Source organism: Rattus rattus, chromosome 11 (genome assembly GCF_011064425.1).
Source record: "Rattus rattus isolate New Zealand chromosome 11, Rrattus_CSIRO_v1, whole genome shotgun sequence".
Lineage (NCBI taxonomy): Eukaryota > Metazoa > Chordata > Mammalia > Rodentia > Muridae > Rattus > Rattus rattus.
In genome coordinates this window covers 14,881,212-14,896,347 of record NC_046164.1, presented here as the reverse complement: position 1 = coordinate 14,896,347, position 15,136 = coordinate 14,881,212, and the positions used below count along the sequence as shown (strand labels likewise).

General features: G+C 40.6%; 1 protein-coding gene across 1 annotated transcript; it reads left to right on the top strand.

The window, feature by feature from the left end:
- The first annotated feature begins 937 nt into the window (after positions 1 to 937).
- On the top strand, positions 938 to 11,741 carry LOC116912678 (zinc finger protein 120-like). The gene is made up of 4 exons (XM_032916795.1): positions 938 to 967; positions 8,699 to 8,825; positions 9,169 to 9,229; positions 11,033 to 11,741. The coding sequence occupies exons 1-4, from the start codon at positions 938 to 940 to the stop codon at positions 11,739 to 11,741; spliced, it is 927 nt and encodes a 308-aa protein (XP_032772686.1).
- The last annotated feature ends 3,395 nt before the right edge of the window (positions 11,742 to 15,136 follow it).

Genomic DNA, 15,136 nt, shown 5'->3' with positions numbered 1-15,136 from the left:
AATGAGGTTGACATAAAGGGGACAGTTAATATGATTTTACTTAAATGTTTAGAGACATCATGGACAAAGTGGAGTCAAGGGAACAGAGCCGTATGATTTTTACCTCCATACACATTTAGAGTTATCATTCATGGAAAAAGTGAAGTCAAGAGTACCAGAAGTACCTAGCAGACCACAGGACTTAGCCAACAAGCTTCCCTTCCTAGACATTCTTTCTTCCTTAGAAATGATATTTAATCTCAGGTCAGACCCTGAGGAAAGGGTAAGGATGCATTTTCTGCCATGAACAGACAAACAGATTAGAACGAAGGACTATCTCTTTCATCTACCACCACCATGGGGAATGTGCAGAGGTCTTTTTCACATACAGACAGACCAGCAGCATAGCTCTCCCACAGAAGGCCAACCTGTGCTTTGAGGCTGCCTCTGCTAAGCTAAGGACCATCCTTGCTCAGCTAAGCAGGGAGTCCACATTCCCCAAGACCCCTAGGGAGTCCAACTCTTTATTGCTCTTCAGCTACACCTAGTGTTGCCTAGAAGTACAATAGTCCGGAATCCACCGGCCACCCTGCAGGGTCGATCTAATCTGGGGCCCAGTATTCTCAGAACCAGCTCTGGCCCCGCCTCTCATCTCAGACTGCTTTTCCCACCCCTTAGCCCTGTCTTGGCATTCCCCTGAAGCCCAGCACTACCCAGGCGATGGCATAGGAAAACAGTGAGGAAATTTCCAAAGTCAGTTTCCCAAGAGGCAATGCTCAGCGGAAGAGCAAAGACTGACAGATTCTCTGGCCAATCAGCGCCTGTATTAGGGCCTGCCAGTCCCAACAGAAGGAGGGTTCTTCCGGTAATCACAGTGCAGGTTCCTTGCTTTTGAGCGGGTTTAAGTGATTTGGTGTGTTGTGCGGAGGGAAGCTTCAGAAAGCTCTGAATTTGCAACATGGCCAGGATATGCTCACTACCCACAAAGGTGAGGAGCAGAAGCTCTTGCGGGGGTGCCTAGGCAGGGATGGGTGGGTACCAGCCGTTTGATGAAGGCACCTGCGTCTTCACTCTTGGTGTTAGCCATTAAGGGACCTAGCAGTGGCGTCTGCATAACTTCACTCTCAGAGCTGAATCTGCACAAAACACTTGGAGCAGGGGCTTGTGTAGAGAAAGAGCCTTGGCAGGATGCCAGTGGATGACAGGATTAGTAGAGTCTACAAGCTCTTCTCTTCCCTTAACGTTTTGGTTTTGATTCATTTGGAGTCAGTTGTGTCTAGGTTATAGAACCCATCTCAAGTGTTGGGTGACTGTGAGCATATTTTTTTTTTTAATTATTTCACGGTTATTGTAAATAAACGAATAAAGAAAACTCATGGGATAATTTTTTAAAGCTGCATGTTTAGCGTTTTAGAAAATTGTTTCTGAGACAAGCTACATCATCACCTGGAGCTAGATGGATGCTGAGTTTTCTGAGTAATGATGATATTGATTTCCATATTGCCTATATCGGTGTGCATTCCTACGAGCACGCGGGGTGGCACACCTGCTCTATATTCTTTTTTTTTCTTTTCTTTTTTTTTTCTGAGCTGGGGACCAAACCCAGGGCCTTGCGCTTGCTAGGCAAACGCTCCACCACTGAGCTAAATCCCCAACTCCCTATATTCTTATTAATAGGAAAAGTCACTCATGTTATTCAACTTAATGATTCTGACATGTGTAACATAGAGTCACAAAATAGTTTTCATTTGAATTTCCATAATGACCAAGGATGGTGAACCTTCCTTTGAACGTTTCTCCGTCATTTGAGATTGTCTGTTGAGAATCCTCTGTTTAAGAATGTACCCTATTTTTTAGGTGGAACTTTTGATTTTATTTTAATTTTTATTTCCTTCTCAGTCTCTTTTATTGGTTATTTTATTTATATTTCAAATGTTAAATCCATTCCTAGTTTCCCCTCCCAAAACCTCCTCGTCTATCCTTCCCTCACCATTTTTCTATGAGGGACCTCACCAACTCCTGCCTCTCACCCCTACAATTACCCTAGGTTGGGGCATCAAGTCTCCATGGGGCCAAAGGCTTCCCCTCCCACTGTTTCCAGATAAGGTAATCCTCTGCTACATAAGCAGGTGGAGCCATGGGTACTTACATGTGTACTCTTTGGTTGGGGGTTTATTCCCTGGGTGCCCTGGGATGTGTGTGTGTGTGTGTGTGTGTGTGTGTGTGTGTGTGTGTGTGTATAAACTGTGGGGTGCCATGCTCAGTCTGATAGTTGGCTCCAAGAATCCACATCTGTATTGGTCAGGCTCTGACAGAGCTTCTCAGGGAACAGCCATATTAGGGTCCTGTCAGCAAGCACTTCTTGGCATCAGCAATAGTGTTTGGGTTTGTTGTATGCAGATGGGTTGGATCCCTAAGTGGTGTGGTCTCTGGATGGCCTTTTATTGAGTCCCTGGTCCATTCCTTGTTACTGCATTTCATTTAGGAAGGAACAATTCTGTGTTAATATGTTTGTGATGGGTGGGTAGCTCCATCCCTTAAACAGAGGCTGTGCCTAACCGCTGGATATGGTCTGTACAGGTTCTCTCTCCCCTTGGTTGGGAATTTCATCTAATTTCATCCCTATTGAGACCTGGCAACCTCTTGCTTTCCTGACATCTGGGACTTCCTTGTGGCTACCTCCAGTTACCCATCACCCAGTGTTCACATTCTCTTTGTATGTTGAGTGCAGATATTGAGAAAATGTACTACGGTGCCCAGCTTGAACAGCAAATTTTATGGTTCTAGTGTTCTCTCCCCACCCCTCTCCTACTGAAAGAATTTTAACCATTGTTGTATTTGTACAAATGTTTTGCCCATATGCATGGTTTGTACCCTGGTCATGCTTGCAGGGCAGAGGAGGGGTTGTGTTAGAAATAGTGGAACATGAGTTTTATATACTGGGAATGAAAGCTGGGTGCCCCTGAAGATCATTCTGCCTTATTAGCTTTTGAGGTATATTCCACCCCAGATTTTTACATATGATAATGTTTTCTGTTGAAGGCAGTCTAGGTCACTTGCAGAACGAACTTCTGTTCATGATGTCCCTTTATGTATCAAATAGGGAAGTGAACCATGCTAAGAGATGAGAAGGAAAACCTGTTGCAGATTGACTTTGTCAACCTGGTACAGAAATGGGGAGTCTAATTCCAGCCCAACTATTGCTTATTTAAAATAAAGTACATTTGGGGTAAATATTTCCAGGCAACAATCATTCTAATCAATCCAATTCTCGGCACACAATACAGTTTGAGTTTTGATGACATAGAAACCATTTTATGAAGTACCTGTGGCCACAACAATTTGTTCTATTTAGAAATGACCTAGAATTTAGTGTGGTCTCTGACAGAAGGCATAGAGGTAATGAAGAACATAAGACATTCCCCCTAAGGATGATAAACAGTCTAGGGAAGAGAGTGTGTGGGATAATTGTTCTGCAGAAGATGGACAGTGTCTGCTTCTACAGCTAAATGTAGGTAAAGTCTGCCTTCAAATAGGAAAGTGAAAGGATGGGTCAACTGTGGATGGTGCCATCCCTGGGATGTTAGAGTTGGGTTCTCTAAGAGAGCAGACTGAGCAAGCCAGGGGAAGCAAGCCAGTAAGTAACATCCCTCCATGGCCCCTGTATCAGCTCTTGCTTCCTGACCTGTGTGAGTTCCAGTCCTGACTTCCTTTGGTTATGAACAGCAATGTGGAAGTGTAAGCTGAATAAACCCTTTCCTTCAGAGATTGCTTCTTGGTCATTATGTTTTGTGTAGGAATAGAAACGCTAAGAGAGCTGGTATGCAATCTATGTTCTTGGTGTCATTTACTTAATTTTTAGCTAACATACTATGCTACACAATTAAAATTTCATGGTCATTTCTGCCCATCAGTTTTTACGATTTACATATGCCTCTTTATGACTTTTAACAAAATTTCCCTTAAATATCTCTACTTTTACACTGTGCCCATGTTCACAGAAAGATGAGTAACAAGCAACCCTTTATGTGAACACAACCAGAACCCCTATATAAAATCTCAATTCTTCCTTTATTTAATAAAGTCATTACTTGGAAATGATTCCCAAACTCTTCTTACCTGACAAAATAAAAAGGAAATCTTTTCAGCTCTTCTTTCTTGCTTGTTATTCTTTTTTTTTAATTTGATATTTTCTTTACTTACATTCTTTTTCTTTATTTTTTTATTGGATATATTTCTTTATTTACATTTCAAATGTTATTCCCTTTTCTGGTCTTCTTTCCATAAGCCCCCTATCCCCTCCCCCTCTCCCATAAGGCTTTTCCCCCCATCCACTCCCCTTACTGCTCCCCCACCATTCCCCTGCAGTGGGGTCCAACCTTGGCAGGACCAAATGCTTCCCCTTCCACTGGTGCCCCAATAAGGCTATTCTCTGCTACATATGCAGTTGGAACCCTGCGTCAGTCCATGTATAGTCTTTGGGTAGTGGTTTAGTCCCTGGAAGCTCTGGTTGGTTGGCATTGTTGTTCTTATGTGATTGCAAGCCCCTTTAGCTTTTTCAATCCTTCCTCAAATTCCCCCTAAGGGGGGGGGTCTCGTTCTCAGTTCAGTGGTTTACTGCTAGCATTCACCTCTGTATTTGACATGCTCTGGTTGTGTTTCTCAGGAGAGATCTGTAATTGGTCCCTTTCAGCATGCACTTTTTAGCTTCATCAATCTTATCTAGTTTTGGTGGCTGTATATATATATGGGCCACATATGGGGTAGGGTCTAAGTGGCCATACCTTCAGTCTCTACTCTAAACTTTGTCTCCATATCCCCTCCTATGGATAATTTTGTTCCCCCTTTTAAGAAGGAAGGGAAAGCATCCACATTTTGCTCATCCTTCTTCTTGAGCTTCCTGAGGTCTATGGATTGCATCTTGAGTAATTCCAGATTTTGGGTTAATATCCACTTATCAATGAGTGCATACCATGTGTGTCACGCAGGATGATATTTTCTAGTTCAATCTATTCGTCTATGAATTTCATGAAGTCATTGTTTTTGATAGCTGGGTAGTACTCCGTTGTGCATATGTACCACATTTTATGTATCCATTCCTCTGTTGAAGGGCATCTGGGCTCTTTCCAGCTTCTGGCTATTATAAATAAGGCTGCTATGAACATAGTGAAGCATGTGTCTTTTTTGTATGTTGGAGCATCTTTTGGGTATATGCCCAGGAGAGGTATAGCTGGGTCTTCAGGTAGTGGAATGTCCAATTTTCTGAGGAACCTCCAGACTGATTTCCAGAGTGGTTGTACCAGTTTGCAGTCCCAGCAACAATGGAGGAGTGTTCCTCTTTCTCCACATCCTCACCAGCATCTGCTGTCACCTGAGTTTTTTTATCTTAGCCATTCTCACTGGTGTGAGGTGGAATATCATGGTAGTTTTGATTTGCAGTTCCCTCATGACTAAGGATGCTGAACATTTCTTTAGGTACTTCTCAGCCGTTCGATATTCCTCAGCTGAGAACTTTTTTGTTTACCTCTGTACGCCATTTTTAATAGGGTTATTTGGCTCTCTGAAGTCTAACTTCATGAATTCTTTGCATATTTGGGATATTAGCCCTCTATCAGATGTAGGATTGGTAAAGATCTTTTCCCAATCTGTTGGTTGCCATTTTGTCTTAAGTGTCCTTTGCCTTACAGATGCTTTGCAGTTTTATGATTCTTGATCTTAGAGCATAAGCTATTGGTGTTCTGTTCAGAAAATTTTCCCTAGTGCCCATGTGTTCAAGATTCTTCCCCACTTTTCTTCTATTAGTTCGAGTGTGTCTGATATTTTGTTCTCCCTTCTAAGAAGGAGTGAAGCATTCAGACTTTGGTCTTCCAACTGCTTGTGCTTCATAGGTGTATGGTCTGTTATTGCTGAGAATCAAGTTGACTACATATGGAATTAAATAAATACGGAGACTTGATCACTGTGGTGGTTTTAGTTTCATTATAGCTTTTGAAATGGGAATACTCTTCTATAATCTGAATCCTTTGACATTTACAGATCCACCTCACTAAGACATTTTTCCTCTGTCTACCTTGTGCTGGTATTAAGGGCATGAGCCAATCTAACCAGCCTGCTCATTGGTTGGTTTTTTTTTTTTAACTTTTTAAAATATTTATTTACTTTTTCAACGTGCTTACTGACCCCTCCTTACATCCCCTCCCACAGTCTTTCTCTCATCCTCTCCTGTTTGCTTCTCCTCTGAGTGCGAAGGGCCCTCTTGCGTTTACTCCCATCCTGGCACATAAAGTCTATGCTGTTTTAGACACTTCGTCTGTCACTGAGACAAGACAATGCACCTTTGCTAGAAACCGTGTCCCATATATAAGCTACAGCTTTTGGAATAGGCCCTGTTGCACTTTCTTGGGACCCACATAAGGCCCAGCAACACATCACCTACATGTGAGTGACGTGGCATAAGTCCAGCCTATGTATATTCCTTGGTTGTTGTTAAAATTCTGAGAACCCCAGATCTCCAGGTTGGCTGACCCTGTTTGTCTTCATGTGGAGTTCCCTTTCCCTTAGAGGCCTACAGTCCTTCCTCCTATTCTTCTATAAGTGTCCCCATGCTCCATCAACTGTTTGGCTGTGGGTGTCTGTATTTGAGTCAGGGGCTGTGTGGAGCCTCTAGGACAATAACATGCTCCTTTCTGCAAACATAACAGCAGATCATTGAATGTTAGAGATTGGTGCATAACCATGGGATAGGTCTCAAATTGTGCTGGTTAATGTTGGCCATTCTCTGAGTCTCTCCTCCATTCTCCATGCATGCATTTGTTGCAGAAAGTATACATTTTGGGTGGACATTGTGGGTGAGCTGTTCTTTCTGTTGCACCACTGGGGTTCCTGCCTGGCGTCAGAAGGTGTCCTACTGAGGTTCAATATCCCCAATATAGTGAATTACAGCCAAGGTCACCTACATTGCTTCTTATTGCCTTGATTATCTCAGGTCCCTGTCTCTTCCTGCAGATGCCTCCATCTCCTCATCCATGTCATTTGAAGATGTATACTCATTTTCTGGCCACCTACCCATTTCTCCTATTTTTCTCCACACCTGATCCTGAATCCCCCATTCAAATTTCCGTCCCCTCTCCACTCCAGGTCCCAGCCTTCCTCCTTCCTCTTATGCCTATTTTATTCCCCCCTGCTAAGTGGGATCCAGGCATCCTTGTTTTTGACATAATTTCACAGTTAGCATCTTCATGTCTGTAGAATATATCATGGTACCCATATGATACAGTGACTGTTTCCTGATAAGTGAGTACATAGCATCCATTTCCTATGGGGACCGAGTTACCTCACTCAGGATTGTATTCTCAAGTTCCATCATTGGCCTGCAAAATTCATGATATCTTTTTTTTTTTAAGAGAGTAAGGCTAGGAGGAGGCAAACAGCCCCCCCTTTTAATTTTATTTATTTATTATATATAAGTACACTGTAATGTCTTCAGAAACACCAGAAGAGGGCATCAGATTTCATTATAGATGGTTGTGAGCCACCATGTGGTTGCTGGGAATTGAACTCAGGTTCTCTGGAAGAGCAGTCAGTGCTCTTAACCACTGAGCCATCTTTGCAGCCCCCTATAGCTTTGTTTTTAATAACTGAATAGTACTCCATTTGGTAGATGTACCACATTTTCTTTATCCATTCTTCAGTCAAGGTACATGTAGGTCTTTTCAAGGTTCCAACAGTTAAGAATAAAGCTGGTGGGAACATAGGTCAGAAAGTCTTTGATAAAATTAGACACATCTTTATGTTCAAGGTATTAGAGAAATCTGAGTTACACGTCATATTCGTAAACACAATCAAAACAATGTAAAGCAAGCCAATAGTCAACATAAACTAAATGGAGAGAACCTTAAAGAAGTTCCACTAAAATAAATGAAAAAAAAAAAAGGATGCCCTCTTTCTTTCCCTATCTGTTCAGTATAGTACTTGAAATTTTAGCCACAGTAATAAAAAAAACTAAAGGCAATTAAGGGGACACAAAATTGAAAGGAGGAAGTTGGAGTACATCTGTATGCAGATGATGTTACAGTATACAGGAGTGACCTCAAAAATTCTATCAGAGAATTTCTGGAGCTGATACACACTTTCAGCAATGTGGCTAGATACAGAATTAATGCAAACAAAACAGAAGTGCACCTTTATACAAGTGATAACTGGGATGAGGATGTAATAAATGAAACAACACCCTTTGCAATAGCCATTAATAATAGAAAATATTTGATGTCACTAACGACTCAAGTGAAAGATGTGTATAACATGACTTCAGATCCCTGAAGACAGACATTAAAGAAGACTTCAAAGAACTTCCATGCTCAGTAATGAATATAATTCATACTAAAAATGCCTATCTCATCAAAAGCTCATTGTTTCTGCAGTCAATAATTATTTGTACAACATCTATGAGATGTGCTTACTCTTGTTGATCTTTCTACTTGTCTCTTTATGCCTCTTAATTGGCATTTCTTTTCAAGGGTATATCTTATTCAAAAGGTGAAGAAATGAAAGATGTTAGCCTTATTCAGTTTCCTTCTCTAATGAGTTAGTGATTACATTACAACTTCTGTGTCAGGAAGTACGTTGGAGAAACACTAGAATAATATATTACCAATGAAATATACATGTTCAATATGTAAGCACCATGCTTTCTTTTGTACACATGAATGTGATATCTGAGAAGGCAGTGACATATGAGGACATTCATGTGAACTTTACTCGGGAAGAATGGGCTTTGCTGGATCCTTCCCAGAAGAGTCTCTACAGAGATGTGATGCTGGAGACCTACGGGAACCTCACTGCTGTAGGTAAGGCTGTTATTGTTGTTTCCATTTTTAAAATAGGGGGCAACTGTGTTTTGTTTTTTGCTATCTTGCTTGCTTTAGTGCTTTTGTTGCTGTTATTGGTACTCTTCTATAATTTGAATAGAGAAGGAGGGAGAATGTGGTGAATTAATCAGGCATGTTTCTAAGATTCAGTGAAGATGCATAGTACCTTGACTTTTTTTTTTTTTTTCCGGGCCTGGGGATCGAACCCAGGACCTTGCGCTTCCTAGGCAAGCGCTCTACCACTGAGCCAAACCCCCACCCCCTTGACTTTTTTTCTAAATAGCAATAATATGTCATTCATTTTTCTGGTACCATGTTTTAGGCTATTACTGGAAAGACCAGAGTATTGAGGAAAATTGTCAAAATCCTGGAAGGCCAGCAAGGTAATTTTTATGTGCATGCTGATTCAAATATGCCTTTCTTGACATTGTAGTTAAAAAGCATCAGTGTAAATAAGCAGAGCTTTAAGGATATTGACTACGAAATTCTCACAGATGCATGATTTGTGTTTGTAAGGCATTCCATTGAGAAAGAATACACGAAACAATGCCTTAACAGGTACTACTATTTCAAGTACAGCTGAATTAGCGCTACTCTATAGAACTGCCAGTCTGTTTAGTAATATAACACTGAGATATATCAAAAGTTTATACTTTGAACATGTGATGCATATATGTCCAGAACCTTCTAATAAGCAAACAGTGCATAGTAAAACCGATGTTGCTCATATACCTGTAGAAAGGAGGCTAAGTTTAGTGACAGGGGCAGTTCAACAGAGTTAAGAACGTTGTTGAGAAATCTTTATCCAAATAGCACATATCTATGAAAAACAAAATGTCAAACTGTCTTAATGCGATGTGGATAATTTTTTTTGTTATTTTTCTTTTCATAGGTGTATTATAAGGGACAGATGTATCTATATCTATCTTTCTCAAGGTAAATCTACCTCTACTTCTCATCCATCTAGATATCTATTTACCTATTTATATATATATATATATCCATTCGCCTATCTGTCAATCAGTCTATCATATACAAAAGATATAAGATTCTATTGCTAAGAGATAATGACAGAGGTACTGTACCTCTCTATATCCTTGGGAAATTAGAAGATATGTAGTTTTCCCCACTTAGTGCAGACTTGTTTAACATGATACAATTTTACAGTTCTATGATTTTCCAGTTTCATTATGAATACATTCAAAACCTCGCACTACACAAATTACCTATGTAGAAATTTTCTGTGCATCCTAGTTGATGTTGCAAATGTTGAATGGCCCACAGTATGGGAAAATTTATGAATGTAATCGTTTGGCAAACCTCAGAGTTTTTGCAATTTTGTCAGATATGACAAAAACCCCGAAAAGGAAAAGAATGCTATAAGAACCTTAATGAAGCAGAATGGATTTAATGAAAATGATAAACCCTTAGTACATCTGATTCCTCTTTTCATTCAAGAAACGTTATAAAATAAATTAGTACTGATAAAAATATTCATTAGCATAATGAATTTAGTAAACAGTTCTTCATTGCCAGTTACATACACAAGCATGAAAGTATTCATATTGTAGAGAAGCACTGAATATATGAAAAGTGATAACAATTTTGTATATCACAGGCCTCTTCACGGTGATGAAAGAATTCACACTGGAGAGAAGCCCTATGGAGGTGTGCAGTATAAAAAACGTGTTTGCAGATCACAGTCATCTTCATACATGTAAAAGAACACTTACTGGAGATTTCGTATACTATAATAGTGTCCAAATAAACAGAAGAACACAAAGAGAAGAGAAACCTTATGATTTTAACCCATGTGGGAAAACCTTTGCATGTTGCAGCAATGTGGGATGCCAGAAAAGAACGCATACTGGAGAGAAACCACATACATGTAACTTACATGGTAAAGCGTTTGCTGGTCAGAGTGATCTTCAAAGCCATAAAAGGATGCATACAGGAGAGAAGTCCTATGAATGTAACCAATGTGGTAAGGCCTTTGCCCATCACAGTGGTCTTCAAAGCCATATGAAAACACATACGGGAGAGAAGCTCTATGAATGTAACCAGTGTGGTAAGACCTTTGCCCATCACACTGCTCTTCAAAGGCATAAAAGTGCACATACTGGATTGAAACCATTTGTTTGTAACTTGTGTGGTAAAGGCTTTGCAGGTAACAATGATCTTCAAAGACATAAAAGAACTCATACTGGAGAGAAGCCCTATGAATGTGACCAATGTGGTAATGCCTATGCCCGTCACAGTACTCTTCAAAGGCATAAAAGGACACATACAGGAGAGAAGCCCTATGAATGTGACCAATGTGGTAAGGCCTATACCTGTCACAGTACGCTTCAAACTCATAAAAGGACACATACAGGAGAGAAGCCCTATGAATGTAACCAATGTGGTAAGGCCTTTGCCTATTACAGTGTTCTTCAAAGCCATAAAAGAATACATACTGGAGAGAAACCATTTTCCTGTAACTTATGTGGAATTGGCTTTGCAAGTAACCATAATCTTCAAAGCCATAAAAGAACTCATACTGGAGAGAAACCCTATGAATGTGACCAATGTGGTAAAGCCTTTGCCCGACACAGTGTTCTTCAAAATCATAAAAGGACACATACAGGAGAGAAACCTTATGAATGTAACCAATGTGGAAAGGCCTTTGCCCATCACAGTACTTTTCAAATCCATATAAGGACACACACTGGAGAGAAGCCCTATGAATGTAACCAATGTGGTAAAATCTTTACACAAAAGACAAATCTTCAAAGGCATAGGAGAACACATACTAGAGAGAAACCTTATGAAAGTACCCATTGTGGTAAAGCCTATGCCGGTCACAGTGATCTTCAAATTCGTGAAAGGACACATACTGCAGAGACGGCCAATTAATGTAACAGAGATGATAAAGATCCTTTCCTGGGCATCATCAAAGTCATAAAAAGAACGCAGGCTAGAAACACACACACACACACACACACACACACACACACACACACACACTTCCTAAAATCCAAGCACATTAATTCCCCTTGAACAGTTAGTACTGTAAATCTGTATGTTTTTCTAAAAGTGAAAGGAGCCTTTCCATTTCCCAATTAAGCAAGAAAATGAAGCAATATTGTAGATATACTTTAACTGGTGTGGTTTTTACTTTTTATATTGGATATTTTTCATTTACATTTCAAATGTTATTCCCTTTCCAGGTTTCCCATCCAAAAGCCTCGTATCCCATGCCCATTCCCTGTTCTTATATGAGGTTGTTCCCCAACCACCCAATAAAGCCAGGCTGGTCAACCCTCTGAAAATATCAATGTATTAAATATCGATATGCCTTTGCTAACTGCCCTCCTAGTTAAATTTTATCCATTAATTAACTAGATTCATTTTGCTCATTTGGAGAACAAATAATGTTACAGTATCAACCCCCCAAAAGCACTTGTACCCTCTGTGTTCAGCTTCAAGTTCGTTTCTGAACAGTTTCCATTTCGCATTCACTTTCAGTTGATTTCCACTGCAAGGACAATCCTCACAATCTTCTCCAGGAATGAGCAGGCAATCTCACCCAGACCATCCACCCATACTCACTAGCTTAGTGGTCAGATGAGTGTCCCTGTGAGGGTCTCTGGGTTTGGGACCTTGTAGCTAGGATAAGAGGACACAGCTCTACACTGATGGCTTCAGGAGGTAAAAGCATCAGCAGACTCAGACTAAGGCCCTAGCTTAGGTCACAGTGGAGGGTGAGTCTACAGGCTGAGAGCCAAGCGGGAGCCCCAAAACCAACCTCAAGAAATCAGAAAATCAGTGCCTCTGACTGCCAAAAGTAAGGACCTGGTTCCTGAATGAAGTTTCAGAACGGATTTGTCAGCCTGTCTGGAAAATACAAAGACCAGCACATCCGTGGGCATGGCCCAAGTTAGCTGCTACTATGCTAGACCAAAATATTATATATATATATATGTACATTCACTTTTAAAAGGTTATACACCATGGGAAAATATTAATTAGGAATTAAGAGTTGGTTTCAGAAATCAGTATAAAATTACCAGTAATGATACAATCATAAACAGATAAGGTAAATGGAAGATTTGTTTAAGTAAATTCTTTTTTCACATTAATTAATGCATTCACTTTACATTCTGACCTTAGCCCCTGTTCTTCTCCACCAAGTACCACCCTCACAAATCCCTCCCACCATTACGCCATGCACCATTCTTATTAGAGAACGGAAAACACCCCTTGGGTACCTCTCTGACTGGGACATCCAGTTCCAACAGGACTAACTACGCCCTCTCTCACCGAGGTCCACCTAGGCAGTCCAGGGAGAGGAAGGGGATCTAATGTCAGGCATCAGAGTCAGAGACAGCCCTAACTCCCAATTGATCGGGAGCCCACATGAAGACCAAGCTACACATCTGCTACAAACATGAATAGGGCTGGATCCATCATCAGCATGGTGTTTAGTTGGTGGTTATTTCTCTGGGAGCCCCCATGGGCTGAGGTAAGTGGAAGATATGGGTCTTCTTGTGGCCATGAGCACTTGGGCTTGGTCAGTTCGAACTCCCACTCTTCTATAAGACTCTTCGAGTTCTGACCAATGTATGGCTTTGGGTCTCTGTACCCGTTTGTATCCTCTCCTTGATGAAGCATCTCAGGAGAAAGGGATGCTAGGCTCTGGTCCGTAAGCATAGAAGAATATCATTAGTAGTGTTAGGGAATGGTTATCTCACATGGCATGGACCTCAAGGTGGGCTAGCCATCAGTTGGCTGTTCCTTAAGTCTCTTCTCCACCTTAAACCCTGTGCATCTTGTAGGTAATATATACTTTGGGTTGAAGGTTTTATGGGTGAGTTATGTCCCCCTCCCTCTATTGAAAGTCTGAACTCGCTACAGGAGTTGACCACTTCAATCTCCATATGCTCAGAGCTAGGAGTCTCAGCTACACACACCCAATAGACTCCAAGTAGTCTTCAGTATCCAAGGGCTCCAGCTAGTCCTAGAGATGCCCCGTACAATCCCTTCTCTCTCCCAGACACCGCCTTCTTCCTCTCCCACCTAATTCCCTCTCTTCATCCACCTCCAATGATTATTTTCTTTCCCCTTCTGAGTGAGATTCAAGCATCCTCCCTTGAGCTCTCCTTATTGCTTAGTTCCTTTGGGTCTGTGGCTTGTAGCATGGTTATGCTGAAATTTATGGCTAATGTCAATTTACAAGTGAGTATATACCACATGTGTCTTTCTGGGTCTGGGTTACTTTACTCAGGATAATATTCTCAAGTTCCTTCCATTGGCCTGGAAATTTCACGATGTCTTTGATTTGAATAACTGAATAGTATGTCATTTTGTAGTTGTACTAAATTTCTCTCTATTCCTTCTTCAGTTGAGACACATATAGCTTGTTTCCAACTTCTGGTTATTACAAAAAATCTGCTATAAATGTAATTGAGCAAGTGCTCTTGTGTTATAGGACAGTGTCTTTTTGGTATAGGCTCTGATCTGTGTAGCTGGATCTTGCGTAATATCGGAACGATCCTAAGCGTGAAAGGGAAAAAAATCTTCTAAATATGGAAAGGGAAAAACATTGTTTTCTATTCAGGGAAACCCAAAAAAAAATTCTAGAAAGGGAAAAATTCTATTCCTCTGTTTCATCCCTTTGTCCTCAGTACCTATACATCTTTCAGAATACATGATCATATGTTAAAACGTTCATCACAAGTTCACACTCAAGAAATCAAATCATAAATTGAAATAGAAGTTTACCACAGACAATGTTTACATTCATATCCATTAGGAGTAATTATCTGACTAAACATCCCTCATCTGTCAACTCCACAGATTCACTGCAGGTTGAAAACCATAACTAAGTTATTAGTCAAGTTTGTATAGATAAACCCAGTCAGTATTTTATCTTCTGTCGCATCACCAACAATAAATCATTAGTTCTCTTTATATGATCTTTCGTTAATTGATTAACAGACACTTGGGATGTGCTCTGAGTAGGAGAAAGTCTGGTTACTATCTAACAGCAATTAACTGGTGATACTTTGGAGACTATCACAGTTCTCATTGCAGTTTTGATGATCAGGAAATGACCTAATAACAGTCTCACTCTAAAAGAGCTTAATAATCTCTGATACAATTTCAGGAATCCTTACTGGATCATCATAAAGGCTTAAGGAGTCATTTGTTTGTCTACGTAGCATCACTACAAGACAGTGCGTCTTCATAGATCCCCAGAGATTTGCTCCAAAGGGATGGGCTATAACTTAGAGACTGTTATACATGCT

Coding starts and splice junctions, on each gene's coding strand:
- LOC116912678 (XM_032916795.1), top strand. CDS start 938: ATGGCCAGGATATGCTCACTACCCACAAAG. Junction 968..8,698: donor TATGCTCACTACCCACAAAG/GTGAGGAGCAGA, acceptor GTGATATCTGAG/AAGGCAGTGACATATGAGGA. Junction 9,230..11,032: donor AATCCTGGAAGGCCAGCAAG/GTAATTTTTATG, acceptor TGATCTTCAAAG/ACATAAAAGAACTCATACTG.